Source organism: Aegilops tauschii, chromosome 2, assembly GCF_002575655.3.
Source record: "Aegilops tauschii subsp. strangulata cultivar AL8/78 chromosome 2, Aet v6.0, whole genome shotgun sequence".
NCBI classification, from domain to species: Eukaryota; Viridiplantae; Streptophyta; class Magnoliopsida; order Poales; family Poaceae; genus Aegilops; species Aegilops tauschii.
In genome coordinates, this window is record NC_053036.3 from 638,327,213 (window position 1) to 638,353,109 (window position 25,897).

Below are 25,897 nucleotides of genomic sequence, written 5' to 3' on the forward strand. Positions count from 1 at the left end.
CTGGTTTTTTACAATCAAAAAATATATTTAGAGTAATAATATGTGCTAATATACAATTAAAATAGGGTTAAATAGAAATGGTTGTTGAGGTGGTTATTGGCCAGAGGATAGGCCAATGTCCATGACTTGGGACGAATCCCGCTACTTGTAGCAATATTTTTAGGAGTTTCTCTCTAAACTGGTTCAACCGCCCGGTTTATTAGCTGGTTCCACAGAAAAACCGCCCTGGTTGGTCTTTTGTGCTTACAAAATCGAGAGGATCTCCGGTTCCGTTTTTTCCCGATTCGACCGCCTGTACGGTTCAGTTTATTTAACTATGAATCTGTTTTTAGTATTAACTACTACTCTGTCCCATAATTAAGACATTTTTTAACACTAGTGTAGTGTCAAAAAACGTGTTATATTATAAGACGGAGGGACTAATATAATGTTTGCCGTGAAAAAAAGTCCAGAGTGATTTTAGCCCCAACGTGTCTCCTACGTGGGGGTGTGGATACGAACTCTGTGCGCAGTGCGCCACTCCGCGACCGCCACGTCGCCGGAAGCACGTCGAGGCGGCTGACCTGGCGCGCGCGGCGCACCGACCCGCGTGGGCCGACGTCATCCCGGTCGTCGCCGTCGCCGCCTCGTAGCCTCGTGGGGGGAGCGAGAAGAGATAGAGGAGCAGCCCCGGCGCATCTGGATCCGCGCCGTAAAGCTGACTTCTTTCTCCGCCGCACGCATCCTCCTCCCGGCGACCACCCCGGGGGCGCTATATCACGCGGCCGCCGCGAGGAGGAGCGCCCCGTCCCTTCTTCTTCTTCTTCTTCGTAGCAGCTTCAGCAGCAGGAGGAAGATGGCGGCGGCGGCGGCGGCGAGGAAGACCGCCGGTGTGCTCGCGCTCTTCGACGTCGACGGCACCCTCACCGCGCCCCGCAAGGAGGTGACGCCGGAGATGCTCGAGTTCATGAAGCGCCTGCGCGAGGTGAGGCCCGAATGTGACCCTGTCGTTCTCTCGTTTCAGTTTCTTTTCAGTACAATCCTGAGGCGAGATTGCTCACTGTGTGTCTGGGTTTGGCGCTCTGGTTTTCTTCCTGGGAGCAGAATGTGACCGTCGGCGTGGTGGGGGGATCCGATTTGGTCAAGATCTCCGAGCAGCTCGGCAAATCAGGTATCCAGCCTGCTTGGATTCAGCAGGACACTCTGCTTGGATCCAGAGTCCCCCCTAACCGCACTGTTTACTCACCTTGTCTGTAACTGTAACTGCAAGAACTGAGCTTGATATTTGTTCTCCCCGCCGCAGTTATCACCGACTACGACTACGTCTTCTCCGAGAATGGCCTGGTCGCTCACAAGGACGGCAAGCTCATCGGGACGCAAGTAAGTGCCCACGCCGCATAATGCGCGCTGTTTTAGCACAGGTATACTGATTTTACCGGAGATTAATGATGTACAACTGAATTTTGCCTGGTGTTCTTCACTCTGCAGAGCTTGAAAACGTATCTTGGAGATGACCAGCTTAAGGTGAGCGTCGCCTTCTTTCTTGCGCTGTTGTTGTAGGTGAGTTTTGAGGCCTTGGTAGTGATGTTATGTGTTCTTTGCAGGAATTCATTAACTTCACTCTTCATTACATTGCGGACTTGGATATCCCAATTAAAAGGTCAGTGCGGAATCCTGTTCGAAAATTCCCTCGGGCGCTTGCCCTTTACTGACCGGGTAAAGTAAATGTTTGCACAGGGGTACATTCATAGAGTTCAGGAGTGGAATGATCAATGTGTCGCCTATAGGGAGGAACTGTAGTCAAGAAGAACGTGATGATTTTGAGAAGTATGATAAGGTACGGATTGTCTTATAAGAACAAGTAGTTAGTTATAATCAGAAAGGGAAAATAGCTACTAGAAAAACATGAAACTGAACCGACTCGTTTTGTTTAGGCACATAACGTTCGGCCTAAAATGGTGTCAGTGCTTCGCGAAAAGTTTGCACACCTGAACCTGACCTTTTCTATTGGAGGGCAGATCAGTTTTGATGTAAGTGTTCTAAACTCGTAAAAATCTGCTAGATATCTTCAGTTTGGTATTTACTACTGCATCACTGAATTCAGGTATTCCCGCAAGGCTGGGACAAAACCTACTGCTTGAGATATCTCGAAGAATTCAAAGAAATCCATTTCTTTGGGGACAAAACCTACAAGGTAAGAGATATATACTTTAGTTGTGCAGTGCTTCCAAGTAAAGAAATCTCTTTTTCTTTTCGTGAAGTACCTTTGTGCACACAAGATGTTGTTTGATAAACTTTTCAAACCACTGTTAGCAACATCCCATTTAATTACTACAAACTTAACTGTACTGTATACTACAAACTAAAACTGACATTCTTTTTTCCTTTCATTATATTTAATAGGGTGGCAATGATCATGAGATATTTGAATCTGAAAGAACAGTTGGTCATACAGGTATGCTTGTTGTATGTTAAAAGCTATTCTTCTGATGGTTATGAAATCTAGAAGGCATTTATATTTATATATAGGACATCCCTGAACGAGCAATTTTGCATGATAAGAAATATCGTAGCTTAACAGGAGATTTCTCGAATGGCTGGTTAATAAATAAACAGGAGAGACAGAGAGAACCTCTTTGTAGCAAACGAAATTCTCAGTTGCTAACTGATTTCATATTTGGCATTGTGCTCAAGCATGAGGGCAGTATCATTAATATCCAACCACTCTGAATTGTTGATGATCGAGCTGTAGTGACTGTCAGAAACTACCTTTTCACCATCATATCTAATCATCCAGAGTAGCACCTTTTCAAGTCATATTCGTCCCTGAAGAGTGCACCTCGGGCTGTAACCGAGTAATAATAGGGCATCAATACTCCTTCAGAAACATTACGCAACTCCCATTGTGATTTACTCCCTCCATTCCTAAATATTTGTCTTTCTAGAGATTTCAACAAGTGACTACATACGGAGCAAAATGAGTGAATCTACACTCTAAAATATGTCTATATACATCCATATGTGGTAGTCCATTTGAAATCTCTAAAAAGACAAATATTTAGGAACGGAGGGAGTAGTTGCGAAGCATTACTTTGTTGCTCCACTTTCTTAGTGAGACTAGAGCTGGTTTCTGGCCCAGTTTTTTCGCCGAGTCTAACATATGATTTATTTACCGGGATTTGGTGCTGACTGACCGTTTACATGTGCAGTTACCAGCCCCAATGACACGGTGCAGCAGTGCAAATCCATCTTCCTGTCGGAGTGATCGCCAGACTACCGTGCCATTTACACTCATTTGTTCACCCGCACCCCTCGAACCGCTCGCCGTCTCGGAATAATTCCTTTATAGATCTCCCTTTGAACTCGGTACATTTTTTGCGTTCCTCCCCGTTGGGTGTAGTTTATCGCTATTGTTGTTGTAAACAGAACTGGTATTGGTATACACATGGTATACATACATTCACAAACAGCGGATTTTGTATGCGCGCATTTGGCGCAAATGTATGAGGGCATGTTTGGTAGCCTGCGTGATATAATATATTTCCTACTTGGCCACCTTTCATTGTTGTGGCGCGCATTCCATTGATTACCAAACGGAGTTGCATTGATAAGAAGCAAAGGCAAGAGGTAACTAGGGGGTTGGTTCATTGACCCAAGTGCAAACTTGAGACTTTAAATAGACAGATTCACAAAAAATGTTCACTAATTCAGAAAAGTATCCCAGTGAGCCGACATTTTATTTTATTTCGATACTTACCACACTGTCTTTCTAATTTGGTAGGTTCATTTGAATATTGAAATGTTCACTAATTCGCAAAAGCATTTGTGAATTCAAAATATGTTCACGAATTCAAAAAATATTTTAGAATTCAAAAAAATTCACTACAAAAAATTGTTCATGAGTTCAAAAATTGTGCACAAAATTGAGAAAGTAAGTGAGTTCAAAAAATGTTAATGAATTTGAAAGTGTTCACGGATTAAAAAAACGTCTGTGAAATTGAAAAAAATCGCGTATTAAAAAACATCAACTCAAAAATTGAGAAAGTTCTTGAACTAAAATAAATTCCATGAATTTAAAAAATGATCACGGGTTTCGAAAATTGGGAAAATGTTCGTGAGTTCAAAAGAGTTCGTCAATTCAAAAATTATTCACAAAATTGAGAGAGTTTTTCTTAGGGATAAAGCAGAGCTTTATTCATCGTAATCCACAGAAAGTGGGATACAGTTTACATTATGGGGTTGGATAAGCCATAGGTGGCGCCCCTGATCTAAAAAGACAAATTCAAAATATGTGCGTGTCATATTTTTGCAGATTTTGTGGCCCAGACATGGCAGCATGTCGGCCTGAGCCCAGCAAGGCAGCAGCCCGCTCCCATCACTTCCTCTCCTCTCGCTCAAAAAAAACAGCTCCTCTCCTGTCGCCAGACGTCGCCGATCGGCCGCCCGCTCTCCTCTGTCCCTCTCATTCCGCTCGCCCACCACTCCCCTGTCAGCTGTCGCGGAGACGCCGACGCCAGCTAGCCCGATCCCCTCCCATTGCCGGCTCGCCTCCAACCTGCAGGGTGTCGTAGCAAGTAGTACAATTGACCTTTCTGTAGATCTGGGAAGATCAAGATGAATAAGATTGATGCATGCAGTGCTTCTGCTTATACTGCCATAGACGTCAACGGTGGCGGAGCTTGATGAAGATTGTTATGCATGAACTCTGGTAAATTCACAAGGCATTTTCAATTGCTTAACTAGAGTCGGAGAGCTATAATGGCAGAGCTGAATGGGCAATGCAAACACCAGCACATGGAAGAAAAACTATTTGAAACTCAAGTTGAGAAATTAGAGTTGTGGTACTACTGACTATGAAACATGATCAGTATTTTCTTATTTAAATGAAGAATAAATGACATGATTTCTGTGCAAAGATTCCCAACACAAAACCAGTATCTTATATGTAGATTTAACTGAAACCTGATGCTCTCTCCTTTCCTGAAAACAGAACAGAACCGAAGTGAAACAATACACTTGTACAGTGTATTTTTGACAGATGGTGCACCCGTAGCACCATAAGGGTTGGCGCAGGCAGTCGGGACAAGTTCAAGTGAACTGCAAAAAAACTGCCACATTTCAAGTTCAATTCTGGATTTGCTACCACATTCCTTGGGCGCCCCAAAAATCTACCAGTTTCCTGACTAATTTTCTCAATGAACTCTCATGACTGGTTTGGAGAGGTTGAAACTGATTTCTGATAGAAAAGGACCACCTGTAAGCGCTTGAACTCTTTTTCGAAATCTAGTTTGATGACCGAATTGAACACAGATTTCTTTTAGAAGGGATAGCCAGAAGACCGAATTGAACTCTGTTTTGAAATCTAGTTTGATGATAAGTGCGGGAGCTTTGGTATGGGTGCAACAGTAGAGAATGTCCGTTGCGTAGAGAAATTTTTTGGAGATATTTCTGCCGGAGAGAAAACATGTTTGGTTGGTGTGCACTAGCAGCAGGATGAGTGGCTTTAGCTTGTTTGTTAGAAGCATTGCTACTCCTTCGGTCGGGCAATTTTGAAGCGAAATGGTTCGAAATGCGTTTGGAGATCTGGCCTCTGAATTTTTCGGAATTAGGACAATGAATGCTCGGTTTAAGCAGGAGATGCCCGCAAAATGCTGATAGAAATCGAGAAAGAGCGCACGTAGTTTGTCCTGGATTAGTCATTAGTGGCTGAAAGTTCCAGTAGAAACCTGGCAAAACGCATCAGGCCCCGAACTAACAGCAGAGTTCATGGAAAAGAGCGCGTCGAAGATTTTCTGATCTAGAAAGGGTGAGTCGATAGTTCGAAGTTGTAGGACATGGTTTGGATAATAGCCCATGAGGTTTGAATAAAAATTTGTTTGGACTGAGATTTCGGCGTCATTGGAGAAAAAGTCGACTCCGTTGATAGTGAGTACCGACATCTTGCTTCGTCGTAAACGTGCCGACATAGAGGCATGGAAATATCATGTGTTTCCGTCCCTGTCAAGTGCAGAGCGAACCTTGCCATGTTGGACCCAATATGCCACATTTTCTCTCACCTTTTGTTGGGTGGTTTTGATAACGATTTTCCGGAGAGAAAGCTCCATGGCCCGGAGCGAGGGGGCTGCCTCTACGGTGAGGCGGTCCTTTCCGGAGTTGGCTTGGTGTTGGTTCGGTACCATGGTGACCGGTGGTTTCTTCAGGCGGCTTGGCTCCGGTCTTGTCCAGTAGTAGTGGGTGTTATGTGTTAGGGATGGTGTCTCCTGGTTTCCTGTTCAGTGTTGGGTTAGTGGTACGTGTGCCACTAGATCACTGCCGTTTTATTTTTCTTTCGACCTGCTTGTATGAGGGTCTCCTCAACACTGTGTATCAGTTTGGCCGTTTGTGCCTTTATTTATAAAGGGGGACGAAAGCCTGTTTCAAGACTTCAGGGCGTGAGAGAGGTCGGTCTTCCTTTAACACATGAGGAACGTTGATGAAAAACTTACAATTGTTCTCTCTAGTACTCAGTGGGATAGATAGTTTCGTCATCATTTGAGATGGATTCTCAAAAAATTTAGCACGGAAACGAGAAATAGAGCGTTGTTTGAACGGTGAAGGGCCAAAACCCAAGTGCTCTGGATTACTGCTCAGCAGCCCGGCCTTTTGGCCTAGGAGTTTTCAAATTGGAGAAGCGCGGGACGTGGAATCACCGTGTCAACGGAGATTAACAGAGGTATGTTATCGGAGATATATCGTGTGAGAGATGAGAGGGATGAGTTTGGGAACAGTTGATACCATGGGAGGTTTATAAAAACTCGATCAATATGTTCTAGCGTAGGAAAAACACATTAGGATAGCATAACGTCTCCATGGCACTGCCACAACACAAAAGGCTAGCTAGTCATCACCATTGGGAGCCTCGGCCGAGAGAAATATAACAAAAATTGCACCACTGAAATAAAAGAGAGAGAAAATGCATCATAGCTGCACCCATGCTTCTCAGTTATGGTACTCGTTCTTGTGCACATTAAATTTCGAAATACTACTAGTTTTTATTTTTCTAGTGATCGACAAAATTGAACAAGGATGATAAACAAGAAAAAAATCGTAGTTGTTATCTTACAACTGCAATATATACGCCATAACATAAGAGTTGAGTCATGGATCATCGCTGTTATCTATATCAGGAGGTATCATAAAAGAATTGTATGGCCGCACTAGCATATCTCTCTTGCGGAAGAACTCTTTTTTGTGATCAGGCTTTCCACACACAAATTCTGCATCGCTTGGGTGCAAGATATTGGATTCCTCTGGACAAAATGCACATGACCTGCTAAAGCGGCACAACGGCTTTCCTGTTGACATTATAGAGAGAGATAGAGAGAGAATTAGCTGCAAATGGCATAATAATATGCATATACGTAAGTGGCTAGCAAACATAGTACGTCAGAATGTAAAGGTAAATTTAGGTAGTACCTAAGATGGTGCATGTCTGAACAGCTAGTTGGCGGAACTGTCTATGATAATATAGCTCGGCGAAGAAGTGCTGCTTCTCGGCGGTGGCATCCATCGGGCGAGCCGAAAAGCTGAGGTGGTACCAGAAAGTTCCTCTGAAACCGACGCAGGCGGCCTTCATCTCCGATGTCGACTGAGGAGGATACTCAGGATACTCGAACTTGGCACCCTGCATCGCAGCGATCGATCTTAAATTCTCAATCATAAGTATTAAGCACTCGCCTGGATGTATGAGAGAGAGAGAGAGAGAGAGAGAGAGAGAGTATCATACCGGGTTGTTGGAGTTGTAATGATGGAGGGCGATGTCGACAAGCGTACAAGTTCGGAAGGGGATGTCCTCTCTGTTGCCAAATAAACAAGGGTACACCAAATAAATAAACATAATCCTTTTCTAAAAGAATAAACATAATGGATGGAATGGTTATTCAGGGCAACAATCAGACGTTCATCCAGGGAATGAATCTCATATAGCAAGAATATAAGAATAGATCCCATGCAAGCAGTTAAGCAAATTTTGTAAGAAAATTACATACTCTTTTTTCTCAATGGAGCGGCCGATGTACTCGTCGGAGTCCCGGAGAGCGTTGGCGTAATCGTAGCCGCCGTCGCCGCCGCCGGCGGCTGGGGAAGAGAATAAGGAACCCATGGATCAATCGATCTCTAGTGTTTGTCCGGTGGCTCTTGGCGGCCGGGCCAAAGTATAAATACAAAGATTTCCCCGTATGTGCTTACCTAAGCCGATCGGGATTGGGAGACGGAGAATTTTTCTTTTTTTTTGAGACAAGGGAGACGGAGATAAATAACGACCTGCCTTTGCTCGTGTAGGCACTAGGCAGGCCCGGCTGGTTGGATTTGGATCTGGGCCGTCGGCGGGCCGCGTGTCCAGCGTGGTTATGCTCCAATAGCCTACGTTTATTGTGTGCCTTGATTCTCTTGTCTTTTTTTTCGAGAAACCTTCAATCTGTTCATCTTTAATCATGGCAGTTTAAAAAATAAAGAGGTCACTGGTAGAAAAAAGCCCTTTAGTCCCGGTTCGCAACAGCCTTTAGTCCCGGCTGTGCAACCGGGACTAAATATGCGCGACTAAAGACCCCCCCTTTAGTCGCGCCTCTTACGGACCGCGACTAAAGGCTTTAGTCCCGGTTCTTGTGGCTGACCGGGACTAAAGGCCCGTCCACGTGGGCGCCCGTGGTCCGTCGGGGCGGAGGACCTTTAGTCCCGGTTCTCGTGGCCAACCGGGACTAAAGGCCTCCTCCGTAGGTTTAGGGTTTTAGCCCCCCTAAACCTGGTTTCTTTTTAATTTGGAGTGTTTTATTTCTTTTATATTTTTTTTTGTGTTTTATTTTAATTTTGATGAAGTTTCAGTACACATATTCTACGCTACTATATACATGCATATGAAATTTCAAACAAGAAGAATTCAAGAGGAATATATAATATATATTCAATCTCGGGTGACCATATACAACTTCGAACAAGTTTCCATACACAATTAGGATGGATGACCATATACAACTTCGAACAAGTTTCAATCTCGGGTATGCATATAAATTTCTTCGTCCTCGGTATAGTGTTCTCCTTTAGGATTGATGACTTCCCTCATGAAAAATCCTGCTAATTCTTCTTGAATTGGTCGGAAGCGAGCTTCTGGACTAAGCCTCCTCCGCAAGTTATCCGTCGCGTTCCGCACGCTATCCGATGCCTTCCGCTCAGAGGTGTGTCTCCGGATGTTCTCACAAACATAGTATCCACATAGATTGGTCCCCGGTGGCTGCTTATCCACATTAACTAACCTTCTGAAATCTAGCTCATGTTTGAATTCACCGACAATTTCTTCTGAGAACCGTCTCCAAACCCTACAGGGCAAAGAAAATTAAATGAACAAGGGAGTTATTAGTTACTTTATATTAGGAAATGAACGAAAGAGACCGATCGATATAGAGCTCAAATGATTGAAAATAATTACTTTTGCAGCATTTTTCTCATGTCGGCCCAACGCTTTGGATCCGAATCCATAGAGTCCATGATTAGAACTCTGGAGGTGTGAAGTTCAATATTTAGCAGAATCCAGTGGAACCTGCGGACACGTTACATGCACAGTCATGCATAACTCATCGATTAGACATACCATGCATGGAGTAAACAAAAGAGAATGGGCACAAGAGATAAACACTCACCCAAAATGGTAAGGAAATAGAATATGACTTTTGAGTTGATGCTTTCTAAGAAACTTATACAAGTCTTTCTCCACGTCTTCGGGGTGATGTTGTAACACATGTCCATTAACGATATGTGGGTCAATGAACCCAACATCATGGATGTTTCTTATTTTGCATTCCCAAATCTTCAATCTGCATAATAGCGTACACAACAATATAGTTAGGACAATATATATATATATATATATATATATATATATATATATATATATAGTGCAGGCAATGAAGAACGAGATGAGGTAGAAATAAATCACTTACAGAACGTAGCAACTCAGCATAGATTTGTCGAGGTCGCGCAAATTGAACAGCTGGAACAATTCACTCATATGAACTTGTACAGAGTACCGTTTGGTGTGATGCTCATCTGTAACATCCGCATAAACATATTCTTTGTCGGCCCATGTTATGAATTGCTTGTACCAACGTAGCAGATTTCGCATTTGTGGTGGTAGACTCTTTTCCCGCGCAGGCTCGACGAGAGGCCCATTCCGCACATATTGTAATGCTATCTCACATACTGGCGCATCCTCAAGGCCTAAGAAGGCACGAAGAGTCAAACCCATCTCGGACGCTTGTTTCATGGCACTCGCTACAGTCAATCCAAGTGCTGCCGCAGCTGCTATGATCTCGGGGTCCTCTTCCGGACCGGCTTTCACTATGAGCGGGGGGATCGATTGTTTCTTCTGCATCCCGAGCTGGTCAACTTGTTTCCCGCTTTTTTTACTTTCTTCTTTCTCCTCCTTCAATATTTTTGCTTGCCTACGAAGTTCATGTCCATAGTCGTCAGGCATATTCAGCTCGTTTGGGACGGTGTCGTCAAAAAATCCTTAGCCCACTTCTTTTGCTTCTCAGTGAATACTTGCTTGGGCTCAGGCTCTTTTATCGCCTTCATATCCGCCTTCCATTTCTCATAATCAGCAAACGCGGCCAATTTGGTTTCAGCTTCACTAAGTTCCCAAGGCCTTGGGAGGAGAGGCTTCAGTGATGGCTCCGGTACCCTTGTGGTCTTAGGTACATAAGGGTCCGGGTTAATAGTCCAGGAGCGGGTTTCCTTGCTGTCCGCCTGCTTCTGCTTCTTCGCCGGAGGTGGATTGGGGGGCGTCGTACCCGCCGGAGGAGGATTGGGGGGCGTCGTACCCGCCGGAGGTTGTGGATCGGGGGACGGCGTCGAATGGCGTGAAGGAGGTGTAGGTGAACCACCACGACCACCACCACCGCCACCACCACCACCACCACCATCGGAGGGGGGTGGACTTGCTAGCCTTGGCGCCTCGCCTGGAAACACTATGTACTTCTTTTTCCATAGAATGATCTGGCGCTTGACATCTCCAAGTCTTCTCTCCCCTTCGGGTGTAGGTTTGTCAATCTCCAGGTCCTCAAACCCTTGGACTATGTCTTCCACCGTGACACAAGCATAGCCATATGCAATGGGGTTGTTGTGGTGGAGTGCTCCAGGTGTACAGGGTAAAGCACTACCGCTAGCTACCTTCGTGGAAACGTTCCCCACGGGATAATGCAGATCACATTCTTTCATCTCCTTTACATCATCCACGGGGTAGTGAGGCTCCGGTGCACGAATCTCGATCATCAGTGCACTAGCACCAGGCGGGGCATCCGTGGAAGCCACGCTGCTTCTCCGCTGCTGGCTTCCGCGATCCGCTTCATGATCTTCATGCGGCCCTGCAGCCGATTTTTCTTTTACTAGTTCATGCACGGTCTGCTTCAACTCATGGAGTTCCGATGCAAACTTCGTCATAAGATCTGCATCCCGGTCCGTCTTTCTCTTACGGCTTCTGTAACAGTACGGGTCATTGTCCTGGGAAAACCCTACTTTCCACGGAACTTTGCCTTTGCCTCGTACACGTCCTCCGTGTTCATCATTCCCGAGGGCTGTTGTCAGTGCGTCTTTCTCTCTGTTGAACTTGATCAAGCCCTCTTGAGCTTGGGTCATTGCGTCAATAAGGGCTTGGGTGGGAGCAAACTGTCTCTGCCGGTGAACACACACCCCTGTCTCCGGGTCTAGCGATCCCCCATGCCCGTACCACCAGCTTTTGGCCCTTGGGTCCCATCCCTCTATACCTAGAGGGATTCCTCGCACCCTTAGGTCCTCCTCCATCTTCTGCCACCTAGGCTCCGAAAGGCGGTATCCTCCTGGCCCCATAATATGATGGAACTTTTTCTTACTCGCATTATCCTTATTTTTTTCGATATTTCCTTGAAATGCTCCGATTGCTTTTGCCTCACAAATTCTGGCCAATCATCTTTCAGTTTCTCATGTTGTCCATTGAAATCCGGAGTCTTGCCCTTGTTGACATAGTCACGGGTTAAATTTTTCTTGAAGTTCCGGAATGCTTCGCCCATCTTCTAAAGAGCGAACTCTTTAACTAGCCTCCTCCTCTGACGTCCACCCGGAACCTCGTTACCGAATTCATCGACTTTGTTGTATTCCAGAGGTAGAATGAAATGTTCCATAAGCTTTCTCCAGCAATCCTTTTTCGTTCTCTTGTCGACAAAACTGAAACCAAGACGTGCCTTCTTTGGCTCCTTCCATTCCTGGACGGTGATCGGGACGTTGTCTCTAACAACGACTCCGCATTGGTTGATAAACTTTGAGGTGTGCTGTAGGGGCTTGCCGGTTTCACTGACAAACTCAATGGCATATGTTTCTCCTGTTTTCATCACCTTGGATTTGCCACGCTTTGTCGTACTCGATCCGGAGGGCTAAAAAAATAAAGAGAGTCGCGCGCGTTAATACATATGTATTCACATTTCAGTAAGTTTGTATCACGAGAGGCTCAATGTATATATATACCTCGCCGGAGGTGGTTGCTCCTTGCAATTCGAGATCGTCGTTTGTTGACGGTTGACCTCCGTCGACAATGTCCGTTCCTTCACCTTCTTGATCATCGACAATCTCTGTTCCACCGTCAAGGTTCAGAAAAGAAGAGACTACATCCTCTTCTTGCTCATATTCTGAGCCCGGCACATAAGGAATCTCGTTGTTGATGATGCCCATTAAATAACGTTCAGCCTCCGGATCCCTAAGCGGCTCGGCTCTATCGTCCGCCATATGTCACTCCTGCATGTAGTAAAAATTCTTTAAGTATAAAGGAATTAAAAAATAAGATTAAGGGGACATAGAGGAGGAGGAATTAAAAAATAAGATTATTGAGCACTGCCAAGTATTTTGTTTTGTTTTCTTTGTTTTTCTTTTTGGTTTTCATTTGGTTTCTTTCTTCTTCCTTTTTTCTTCTTTTTTTCTTCTTCTTCTTCTTCCTTTTTTCTTCTTTTTTTCTTCTTCTTCCTTTCTTCTTTCTTTCTTATTCCTTCTTTCTTCTTTCTTTCTTCTTCTTCCTTTCTTCTTCATTTCTTCTTCTTTTTTTCTTCTTCCTTTTTCTTTCTTCTTTCTTTTGGTTTTCATTTGGTTTTCATTTTTTTCTTCTTCCTTTTTCTTTCTTCTTTTTTTCTTCTTCCTTTTTCTTTCTTCTTTTTTTCTTCTTCCTTTTTCTTTCTTCTTTATTTCTTCTTTCTTTTTTTCTTCTTCCTTTTTTTCTTCTTCCTTTTTCTTCTTTCTTTCTTCTTTCTTTTTTTCTTCTTCCTTTTTTCTTCTTCTTTCTTTTGGTTTTCATTTGGTTTTCTTTCTTCTTTCTTTTTGGTTTTCATTTTGTTTCTTTTGTTTTGTTTTCTTTTTTTTTCTTCTTCCTTTTTTCTTCTTCCTTTTTCTTTCTTCTTTCTTTTCTTCTTTTTTCATTTGGTTTCTTTCTTCTTTCTTTCTTCTTCTTCCTTTTTCTTTCTTCTTTCTTTCTTCTTCTTCCTTTCTTCTTTTTTTCTTCTTCCTTTTTCTTTCTTCTTTCCTTTGGTTTTCATTTGGTTTTCATTTTTTTCTTCTTCCTTTTTCTTTCTTCTTTTTTTCTTCTTCCTTTTTCTTCTGTTTTCTTTTGTTTTTCTTCTGTTTTTTTCTTCCTTTTTTCCTTTTTCCTTTTTTCTTCTGTTTTTTTCTTCTGTTTGTTTTTCTTTTGTTTTCTTTTTTCTTTCTTCTTCCTTTTTCTTTTGTTTTCTTTTTTTCTTCCTTTTTCCTTTTTTCTTCCTTTTTCTTGTTTTTCTTCTGTTTTCTTTTGTTTTCTTCTTCTGTTTTCTTTCTTCTTTCTTCTTCTTCCTTTTCCGGCGGCGGGAGGCGCGCGGAGGACGACAGGCAGGGGCAGGCGGCGGGCGGCGGGCAAGGGCAGGGGCTGCGGCGGGCAGGGCACGGGCGGCGGCGGCGCTCACTAGGGACGGGGGCGGCGGCGCGCAGGGCTTCGGCGTCGGCGTCGGCGTCGGGGCAGGGCTTCGGCGTCGAGAGAGGAGAATGGGAAGTGGCGGAAACTGCTAAGTGCAGTATATATAGACATACCTTTAGTCCCGGTTGGGGAGGCGGACCACGACTAAAGGTACCCTTTAGTCGCGATTGTCCACACCAACCGCGACTAAAGGGTACCTTTAGTCGCGGTCCGCCTCCCCAACCGGGACTAAAGGGTTTTGGCGCCGCTTTCGTTCCCGCGCAGAAAGAGCCTTTAGTCGCGGTTAGGGACAACAACCGCGACTAAAGGGTACCTTTAGTCCCGGTCCGCCTCCCCAACCGGGACTAAAGGCATTGTGCTGCTACGCCCGCGTCGAAAGTTTAGTCCCACCTCGCTAGTTGAGAGGGGCGCGCAGTGGTTTATAAGCCCCACTGCCGCTCCCCTCTTGAGCTCCTCTCCATTGCAGGCTTACGGGCCTAATTGTCACTGCTATGCCTGATGGGCCTACTAGGCCTTCTGCGGGCCTGAATCCTGGCCCATCGATGGGTTTCTAGTCGTATTCAGGCCGTGGTAGCCCAGTAGGTGGCATATTTTTTATTTTTTGCCTGTTTTTTGTTTTCTTTTTTGCTTTATTTATTTTGTTTTGTTTCTACTTACAACAAAAAACTTATTTATTTTATTTTATTTTGTTTCTAATTACTTATTTATTTTACTTTATGATAATTATTTTTGCTATTAAAATGTTAAAAATACAAATAATAAATCAAAAAAATCAGAAAAATAAAACTAATTCATTTTAAAATCTTAAAAATACAATTATATATCAAAAAAATCAAAAAAAAAAACTAATTCATTTTAAAATCTTAAAAATACAAATAATATATCAAAAAAATCAAAAAAATAAAACTAATTCATTTTAAAATCTTAAAAATACAATTATATATCAAAAAATCAGAAAAATAAAACTAATTCATTTTAAAATCTTAAAAATACAAAGAATATATCAAAAAATCAGAAAAATAAAACTAATTCATTTTAAAATCTTAAAAATACAATTATATATCAAAAAATCAGAAAAATAAAACTAATTCATTTTAAAATCTTAAAAATACAAAGAATATATCAAAAAATCAGAAAAATAAAACTAATTCATTTTAAAATCTTAAAAATACAATTATATATCAAAAAATCAGAAAAATAAAACTAATTCATTTTAAAATCTTAAAAATACAAATAATATATCAAAAAATTCAGTTCATCGATCCCTTGAAGGTTTGACAAAAGGTTTGATACATCATTCAGTTCATCGACCAAATACAAAGTTTGGTACAATAAATTATTACACATCAATTCTTCCCTTGTGTCCCTGCTTGCTTACGATTGTGCCGTATCCATGGAGCATCCTCATCATTTAACTTAATGCTTGGGTCAGTGTTCACTTTGAAGGGCGGAATTTCACCAAACATATTATAATCTTCTGACATGTCTGTCTTGTCCTCCACTCCCATGATGTTTCTTTTCCCTGAAAGAACAATGTGGCGCTTTGGATCATCGCATGATGTACTGATCGTTTTCTTATCTTTCCGTTTCCTCGGTTTGCTACTCATGTCCTTCAAATAAAAAACCTGAGCGACATCTTTGGCAAGGACGAATGGTTCGTCAAGGTAACCAAGATTGTTGAAATCCACCATTGTCATTCCGTATTGCTCGTCCACCTTTACCCCACCTCCTGTTAGCTTGAACCATTTGCACCGGAACAAAGGGACCTTAAAGGAGGGTCCATAGTCAAGTTCCCATATCTCCTCTATGTAACCATAATATGTGACCTTTCGCCCATTCTCGGTTGCTGCATCAAAGCGGACACCACTGTTTTGGTTGGTGCTCTTTTTATCTTGGGCGATGGTGTAAAATGTATTCCCATTTATCTCGTACCCTTGGAAAATCGTTATAGTCGAAGATGGTTTCTTGGCCAACATGTACAGCTGATCTCCAACATCATTGTCATTCATTAAATGTTTTCGCAACCAACTGCCGAAAGTCTCCATGTGGGCCTTTCTAATCCAGGATTCAGGCTTCCCCGGGTTGTCCGAGCGTAAAATATTCTTGTGTTGCTCGAAGTACGGAGCCACAAAGCTGGAATTTTGCAGAACTGTGTGGTGTGCTTCAGTCATAGAATGACCGTCCATACATATCGTGGATTTCCTTCCGATCTTGCCTTTTCCACTTAGTCTCCCCTCGTGCCGCGATTGAGGAATACCAATCGGCTTAAGGTCAGGAACATAGTCAATACAGAACTCAATTACCTCCTCATTTCCATAGCCCTTGATGATGCTTCCTTCTGGCCTAGCACGGTTACGAACATATTTCTTTAATACTCCCATGAACCTCTCAAAGGGGAACATATTGTGTAGAAATACAGGACCGAGAATGGAAATCTCTTCGACTAGGTGGAGCAGGAGGTGCGTCATAATATCGAAGAAGGATGGTGGGAACACCAACTCGAAACTGACAAGGCATTGGACCACATCGTTCTGTAACCGTGGTAGATCTTCTGGATTGATTACCTTCTGAGAGATTGCATTGAGGAATGCACATAGCTTCACAATGGCTACTCGAACATTTTCCGGTAGGAGCCCCCTCAAAGCAATCGGAAGCAATTGCGTCATAATCACATGGCAGTCGTGAGACTTCAGGTTTTGGAACTTTTTCTCCGCCATGTTTATTATTCCCTTTATATTCGACGAGAAGCCAGACGGGACCTTCATACTGCTCAGGCATTCAAAAAAAATGACCTTCTCTTCTTTGGTAAGAGCGTAGCTGGCACGACCTTGAAACCATTCCGGATGCCGGTCATCTGGGTCTTTCAAAAGTTGCTGGTCCTGCCGTGCTTCCTTTGTATCATTTGTCTTCCCATACACGCCCAAGAAGCTTAGCAGGTTCACGCAAATATTCTTCGTAACATGCATCACGTCGATTGCAGAGCGGACATCTAGGACTTTCCAATATTCTAGCTCCCAAAATATAGATTTCTTCTTCCACATGGGTGCGTGCCCGTCAACTCCCCACGGAACTGATTGTCCGCCAGGACCCTTTCCAAAGATGACTTTCAAATCCTTGACCATATCAAATATCTCAGCACCAGTACGTTCCGCAGGCTTCGGCCGGTGATCTGCCTTGCCGTTGAAATGCTTGCCTTTCTTTCTTACGTTATGATTTCGGGGAAGAAATCGACGATGACCTAGGTACACGTTCTTCTTACAATTAACCAAACGTACACTTTCAGTCTCATGTAAGCAGTGCGTGCATGCATTGTATCCCTTATTTGTCTGTCCCGAAAGGTTACTGAGAGCAGGCCAATCGTTGATGGTTACAAAAAGCAACGCTCGTAGGTCAAATTCCTCTCCTTTGTGCTCATCCCAGACACGTACACCAGGTCTGGCCCACAACTGTAAAAGTTCATCAACTAATGGCCTTAGGTACACATCAATGTCGTTCCCGGGTTGGTTTGGACCTTGGATGAGCACTGGCATCATAATGAACTTCCGCTTCATGCACAACCAAGGAGGAAGGTTGTAGATGCATAGAGTCACGGGCCAGGTGCTATGGCTAGAGCTCTGCTCGCCAAAAGGATTCATGCCATCAGTACTTAGACCAAATCTTATGTTCCTTGCGTCAGCTGCAAAATCTTTGAACACTCTGTCGATCTTTCTCCATTGCGTTCCATCAGCGGGGTGTCTCAACTCCCCGTCGGACTTACGGTCCTCTTTGTGCCATCGCAACGACTTGGCATGCTTTTTGTTCATGAACAGACGTTTCAACCGTGGTATTATAGGAGCATACCACATCACCTTGGCGGGAACCCTCTTCCTGGGTTTCTCGCCCTCAACATCGTCACCAGGGTCATCGCCTCTGATCTTATAACGCAATGCAGTGCATACAGGGCATTCATTCAAATTCTCGTATTCACCGCGGTAGAGGATGCAGTCGTTAATGCATGCATGTATCTTCAGAACCTCTAAACCTAGAGGGCAGACAACCTTCTTTGCTTCGTACGTACTGGCGGGCAACTCGTTATTCTTCGGAAACATATTCTTCAACATTTTCAGCAAATTTTCAAATGATGAGTCACCTACACCTTCCTGTGCCTTCCATTTTAGCAAATCCAGTGTGCAGCCCAGCTTTTTCAGACTATTATCGCATCCTGGATACAACGACTTTTTGTGATCCTCTAACATGCGATCCAAATTCTCCCTATCCTTGTCAGTTTCGCAGCGTCTCCGTGCATCAGCAATGGTCCGACCAAGATCATCAGCGGGCTCATCATGTGCCTCTTCTTCACCTTCACCTAACCCTTCCCCACCTTCAGCATCATCCTCCATGAAAGTATCACCGAAATGATCATGATAGTTGTCATCGATATCATCCCCTTCTTCATCTTCTTCCATTCTAACCCCTCTTTCTCCATGCTTGGTCCAACAATTATAGCTTGGCATGAAACCGTGCCGAAGCAGGTGCATGTGAACGTCTCTTGAGGAGGAGTAACCCTTCTGATTCTTAAAGACAGCACATGGACAGATAATAAAACCTTGCTGCTTGTTCGCATTTGCCACTACGAGGAAATCTTTCAAACCCGTAGTGAACTCGCCGGAGAGTCGGGGACCGTACATCCATTGCCGATTCATCTGCATTATTATTATATAAAGTATATAATTAACCATCATGCATTTGTTAAACTAACTAGCTAGAAATAATACAAATTAAACAATGAACTACACACATGCATATTTTATCAATGACACATGAAAGGTTCAAGTTGCTAACCGCGATCGCGGAGGAAAAATAAATGAGAAAGCTCAAGTGTGGCTCGGACACTTCATATCATGTTTGTTTCAGGCTCTCGGGCATTTCATCGAACACCTTGTGTGCATAGGAGGAACCAAAAGCAAACCCACCACCCCCTTCTGAAAATTGTGAAGTGAGCTGAGTGAAGTGAAGTGAGCTGAGTCCTATATATAGGGATGGGCCTTTAGTCCCGGTTGGCCTGGCCAACCGCGACTAAAGGCCTTTGGGGACCTTTAGTCCCGGTTGGCCAGGCCAACCGGGACTAAAGCCCCTCCCGTCCGCCAGCTGGATGGGCCTTTAGTCCCGGTTGGCCTGGCCAACCGCGACTAAAGGCCTTCGGGGACCTTTAGTCCCGGTTGGCCAGGCCAACCGGGACTAAAGCCCCTCCCGTCCGCCAGCTGTCGACCGAGCGCGCTGGGCCCAGATAGTTGGTCGCGGGTCTCCTCCCGAACCGCGACTAAAGGCCCCTTTTATCGCGGTTCGATTGTTTTGGGCACTAATGGGGGCGTATGGAAGCCTCTTTTTCTACTAGTGGGTAATAATAATTACAACCATGTAGGTCGACCATCTAGCGACGACTACAATCACTGGAGCGAGCTAAAGGCGCGCCACCGTCATCGCCCCTTCGTCACTAGAGCCGTGCAAACCTTGTTGTAGAAGATAGTCGGAAAGACATCGTGCTAAGGCCCCATAGGACCAGCGCATCAGAGTAGCAACCATCGCCGATGAAGAAAGTCATAGATCAGAAAGATTAAACATGTAAGCACACAAACGAAGACGAACAAAGACCGGATCCAAACAGATCCACTGAAGACCAACAACGACCAAATCCAGCGAGATCCGACGAAGACACACCTCCACACGTCCTCCGACAATGCTAGACGCGAGCCCTGCTCCGGTGCTCCCCCCTAACCTAATTTTGGAGGGGTATTTTTGTCCCCGCGAGTTTGTTTTTTTCCTAGCCCGTCGTAGCCCAGATCCAAGCCCTGTCTAGCCCTGTATAAACCAGACCGTATACGTACAGTACCCTGGTCCAAAAAAAACATCACACGACCCCACGTCCACGTAAGACCTGCCGAATCCAATCATTCACGCAGCTCCATCAATCTCGCGAGCATTGACGCAGCTCCATAAGTCACGTAGTAGATCTCCAGCGGCGGCTATCTCGTCGCCGGCGATCTCGTCGGACAGCGGGCGCGGCAATGTCGTGAATCTCCAACGAGCGCGCACAGGTACTGCATCCCGCGTCCCCCCTCTAGTCTCGCTCGCGGCAACATCGAACGAACTGCCGCTGCCAGTGGTAGTGGTTAACCTAGCGGACGGGTAACCTAGCTACCCGGCGGCGCATGCGATCGTGGATCTTGTTCCCGTAGTGCTGCTCCTCGTGATCTGGGTTCACGTAGCGTCGGTTGCCGTCGGCTGTGCGCACCACCATTATCGTTATTTGATGTGGCGGCTAACCTAGGTATCCGCCGGCAGAGGTAATCACAGATCTAGCTAGGTTTTGAGATCGTGCAGTTCATCGCGATTGAAAGTGATCACGACGGGTGCCGTGGCCATCTTCCTTACTAAGTTTGGCAGATCTGAACGGCCTCGGTTGGGGTTGTTTACATAACATCCGTGATCGTGTGCTATGTGTTGTATATTTCATCATTGATAATGTTTGCACATGTGATGATACATATTATTGGTTGTAGGAGATGGCGGACGAGGAGTTAACTGATATCATGGTAGACATGGAGTTTGGAGAACTGATGAAAAACTGGATAGAAGATTGGTCAGATGATGAAAATTCAGATTGTGAAGATCGGTCAGAGAATGGGAACGAATGGGACGATCTTAATGTGAGTGGCATTGACATGTTGTAATTTTTTGGTGGCATCTGACAACATTAAATCTTTGTGTTGAAAATTTATAGATCGATGAGCTTGATGATGATTAGGAAAACAACTCGGAGCTCTCGAATGAAGATTACATTAGTCAGGTACGGAAGGGAAAATTTTTGTTGGCATGCAAATTGAATTTCTTCTGGAATATTATATGATAAGTAATTATGTATTTGTGTTGTATTTTTCAGTTCATTTCCGAATGTCATAATGCGTACGACTATTACGGTGAATCTGACGCGGAGACTGGCCTTAACGACGAATCATTAGATGCACCTGATTCTGGGGAGTCCCAGTCGTCGGTCATCATGAGTGAGGTATGTGTGTAATCAATGTTCTATGGAAGTAATGTTAAACCATAGAAAACTATTTTCATGGCTGTGGTTTGATTGTGTAGGTGACACAAGATGATGGGGCAAAGAATGTCCAAGATATTGCCAGTGCAGATGATAAGAGGGATATGTTCATGCAGATAATGGAAATGACCTTTACGTCTCACGATGCTGCATATGATTTCTACAACAGCTATGCTAGAGATAATGGTTTCAGCATTAGAAAGAATAAGGTCAGGTATAGCAAAACCGAGTCACCTCATATGCGTTATAGGCGGTTTGTTTGTTCCAGACAAGGGAAACGTGACAGCAAGTTGCTAACCGAGGAAGGACACAGCCGTAGGCTCGGAGCCGAGACACGCTGCTTTTGCGAAACGCACCTGACCGTCAAGCTTGACCAAAAGCGTGGGGTTTGGTATGTTGAAAGTTTTGATGACAAGCATAGCCATATGTTGGCAGGACCGGACGAGGTACCTTTTCTTTGGTCCCATAGAAAAAACAAAGAGTACCAGAAGCATGAGATAATTTCCATGGGAGCTGCAGGGATTAGAATTCACGACATGATGGATTGCTTCATCAGCAAACATGTATGGTACGGCGGTGTTGGTTTTACCAGGCGTGAAATATACAACCTTTGCGCCAAGGAGAAGAGGAAGCTGGTTTCAAAAGGTGATGCTGCCACAGCCATATGCATCATGGCCAGTAGGAAACAGAGGGATCCTAGCTTCTTTTCCGAGTACAAGCTAGATAAGGAAGGACATTTGAATAGGATGTTCTGGTGTGACTCCCAGTCTCATCATGACTATGAGGACTTCGGCGACGTGCTTGTATTTGACAGCACGTACAAGATGAACCGCTATGGTATGCCATTCATACCTTTTGTTGGTCTTAACAATCACCGGAAGACCACTTTTTTTGGTTGTGCCATAGTTTCGGACGAGACCGAGGAGACATACGTGTGGCTTCTGCAGACGTTTTTGAGGTCCATGTGTCAAAAGATGTCTAAGAGTGTTATCACAGATGCCGACGCTGCAATGATCAAGGCAATTCGCGAAGTCTTGCCAGACGTGTGGCACCGTATATGTACGTGGCATATAGAAAAAAATATGAAGATTCACCTCAGTCACAAGTCCTTGAAGGAGTTCCGAACTCTTTTGTACTACAGCACGTCCACGGCCACGTCTGAGGAGAGATGGCACGCATTTTCCAAAAGATGGCAGTCGGAAAAAACTGTAATATGGTTGAGACGGATGTATAAGAAGAGGAGACTGTGGGCGGCGGCTTATCTAACAGAGGGGTTTTCGCTTGGCATGAAAGCAACCAGCGGAGTGAAAGCCTGAACTCATGCCTTCACCTCCACCTAGACGGTGAAATGACCCTGGTGGATATGATTTTGCACTATGAGAACGCCGTTGTGCGTATCTGTGAAAACGAGGCGCGAGATGACTGCACGGCCTCACAGAGTTTACCGGTGCCAGATACTAGCTCGAGGGAACTTGAGATAGCTGCTTCTCACGTCTTCACTCCAGCAAACTTCTATATGTTGCAAGATGATCTTCGAAAAATTGGCGGCATGGAGATTGTAGAAATTAAGCTGGGAGACGGATCACAGCAGTACATCATGGCCTGGAAGAATAACCGGAAGCGCCGTTTTTGGGTGGAGTATACACCAGTAAATTCCACAGAAACTATAAGGTGCAGCTGCAGAAGAATGATTCGAAAGGGTCTACCTTGCAAGCACATATTCCATGTACTGAAGCACTTGAACATATCTGAAATACCAAAGTGTTTAGTTCTTGTTCGATTCACGAAAGAAGAAAGGTTGGGACTGCCCGCGAGGCGCACAAGCGATCTGTTGGGATTTGGTTGGACTGGGGCCGGGGAAAGAATGAAATATAGCCAGGTCAGTGTGTTAGCGTCTGAAGCTATGCATGCGGCATGCAAACACCCTGCTTTGTGGGATCAGTTATAGGAGAGTTTGAAGGATGTGATAGCTAAGAGTCATGAGTATTATCTGCTACAGGAAAATTTGATCAAGCAAACAAATGACATCAGTAAGTGTGCAGTTGAATATGTGGACGATGGTGAAGGCAACATGATTGCGGTTAAAGATCCAATGAAAGTGTCAAGCAAAGGTGCAACAAAGGTAGATGAGAGCCGCCCTGTCTCGAAAAATGGTAGACCACTCTCTTTTGATGAGTTGAAAACCCAGTGCAGCGCTTGCAAATTGCTAGGACACACTAGACGTAGCAAGAAATGCAAACTAAATCAGAAGTAAGTGTTTGTATGCATTGTGGATTATTAAATTTTTTATCATTCATTAACTTAGCTTGTCTTTTATCATGTGCGGAAAAGTGGAGAAGGAAGAAGAGTAGAACACTTGCTTCAATTATTTACTGTGTTAATCGGGCGACTCATACTTTGGCTAAGGTAGCTGTAGGCGATTGTGTTTCTTTGGTTTGGAGGCTTTCGCCCCCTGATTGTATCCTTAGTGTATTAGCAGATGAGATCCCAGACTTTGTTTAAATAAAGTAAGATGTTTCCCTCTAAACAAAAATAAAAAAATTCTTTACTGTGTTATGACCGGGGCGGGAGGTAGAAAGAATATTGTACATTTCCCCTCCCCACGTCCTAAATGCCATTAAATAAGTAACTATACCACTCTCCTCCCCACCACGCACTCACCCACCTCCCACGGGCGCCGGTTCGAACTCCCCTCTTATCCCCACCTACAGTAGATCGGGAAAACCCTCGCCGGCGACCGCTGCAGCCGCCTCCATGGAGGGAAGCCTCGGCTGGCAGAGAGCGATGATGGACCTTGCCGGCGATGACGAGGGGTGGCGCGCGCAGTTGACGAGGTGTGCGGCTGGTTCCCCAGCACGGAGATGTTGGTCAACCACGCGCGTGGCCTCGTCAAAGTCCTCACCGACGCCGAGAAGAAGCGCGCCTTCCCCTACGACCGCGGCGTCCCGCCGGCTCTCCTCCTCGTGTGGGCAATGCGAGAGGCCACGCTGAGCGACTCCCCTGTTCAGCGCGCATGGTGGTGGATGTACCGCTCCACCACCATGACGCTGCGGCCAGATTCAGCATGCGTCGCGTCGAGGGCGGAGCACGTCGACGTCGAGCTCGCTCTCCCTACGCCCGTCAGCCCGGACTACCAGGTCCGCCACGTGCCGAAGCCAGTCCTGCCGTTGGGCTCTGACGTCGTGGAGGACGACGTGGAGGAGGTACTGGTCATCCCTGATGACCATGAGGAGGGCAAGGAGGACGCCGTGCAGATGGTAGCGCCGGTCGCCGTCGAGGGTGGCAAGACAATGCCCATCGACGTCGAGCTCCTTCCCCTCCTCCCTGACATAGTGAAGGTGGAAGAAGAGGAGGTGGCTCAGGATCAGGTGGCTTAGGATCAGGTGGCGCAGCTGTCGAACAGGACGGCGGTCAAGAAGAAGGATTCTCCGTGTGTGGTGCGCCGCTCACGCCGCCTCAAATTTCTGAAGAAGTGAAGATGGGCACAGTTGTTGAAGGAGGAGGAAGCTGCTAGTTATGTTAAGTTAGGTATGCTGTTATATGTTTCAGCATATAAGTTAACATTATTTTGGGTTTGATGTTGGTTAGGTATGCTTTTATATGTAAGCATATAAGTTAAGCAATCGGTACGGTTTGGTCAGGTTCTTTGTGGCTGAAGAACTGAATATCTACTGCTCACCCTAAGTGTCAAGTTCAGTTAAATTTTAGAATATTGAATATGTACTGTTGCTTTGCTTCAGTGTTGCATCAAAGGTGTAGGTGCTGCTAGATGTTGCTCCTATGTTGCAACAAGGCAATGAACTGGGCTGCTGCATAAATCAGTAGTGTTGCTAGGTGATGTGCCCATGTGCATCACTTACCAAATATAGAACATGCCAAAAGTGCATTGTCTGCCAAATATAGAACATGACAAAAGTGCATTGTCTGCCAAATATAGAACATGCCAAAAGTGCATTGTCTACCAATCATGATGGCCCCATGTTATTTATGCTGCAATCTCTGTTACACTTTGCCCATAAACTGAATAGCAAATAATTCACCAGCATTTCATCATGTCAATTACAATGATGTCAATAACTTTATGAACAATCTACTTGCTAACTATGACAACAATCATAATGGCAAGCAGGCCAAGATACAGAAGACCTCCAAATCCTAAAATCCTATCCCTATAGAGCAATATTTCCTTATGCATCTTAACCATTGCCCTCTTTTCTTTCTCATTCCTTTTAATTTTAGCTTCATATTCTGTAATCTTAGTCTCCAGTTTCTTGTTCTTCATGGCAAGATACTTAATGACTGACTTTGCTTTGCTATCCCACTCCCCATCAACCCATTCAACATACTCAGAAGTGATATCATCCTAAATAAATCATGAGCAATTCAAGTCATTTTATAACTGAACTTGTCACTGCAAGCGTTAAACACTGAAGTTTTTTGCAGCTTGACCGCAATAGCAGTACTAGTTTGAAGATCATGCTCCGTAGACTAACCTCAAATACACATCCCACGAATGCGCTGCCAAAATTGTCTGCATCTATGCAGACACAGCCACCAAGAGTATCCTGATGACCACATAGATGGAGCTTGTCATGGCCACAGGTCATGAATTGTGGGCGATAATGCTGGGATGTAAAGAACAACGATAAAGAACTTACCTTTTTGCCACCAAAGTGTAGCACTAAAGAAACCCTAGCCGTGGGTTCTCCCGGCCCGCCGCCGCCCACGAAACCCCCGTCCCCTGTTCCACTCGATCCGCTGCCGCTGCCTCCTGTGCCACTGAATCCGCCTCACCTGCTTTCAGGACCCAGGGTTCGACCTAACTTGCGATCGCCACCGCTCTT

The 25,897-nt window shown here is 44.8% G+C and overlaps 2 protein-coding genes across 2 annotated transcripts; both read left to right on the forward strand.

The window, feature by feature from the left end:
* The first annotated feature begins 504 nt into the window (after positions 1-504).
* Positions 505-3,534, forward strand: LOC109746017 (phosphomannomutase). The gene is made up of 10 exons (XM_020305133.4): positions 505-964; positions 1,084-1,150; positions 1,283-1,359; positions 1,468-1,503; positions 1,584-1,639; positions 1,717-1,816; positions 1,914-2,009; positions 2,084-2,173; positions 2,383-2,434; positions 3,189-3,534. The coding sequence occupies exons 1-10, from the start codon at positions 836-838 to the stop codon at positions 3,242-3,244; spliced, it is 759 nt and encodes a 252-aa protein (XP_020160722.1). The 5' UTR covers positions 505-835; the 3' UTR covers positions 3,245-3,534.
* Positions 3,535-20,511: 16,977 nt separating this feature from the next.
* On the forward strand, positions 20,512-22,215 carry LOC109746013 (protein FAR1-RELATED SEQUENCE 5-like). The gene is made up of 5 exons (XM_040400773.1): positions 20,512-20,655; positions 20,889-21,014; positions 21,095-21,267; positions 21,322-22,072; positions 22,195-22,215. The coding sequence occupies exons 1-5, from the start codon at positions 20,512-20,514 to the stop codon at positions 22,213-22,215; spliced, it is 1,215 nt and encodes a 404-aa protein (XP_040256707.1).
* The last annotated feature ends 3,682 nt before the right edge of the window (positions 22,216-25,897 follow it).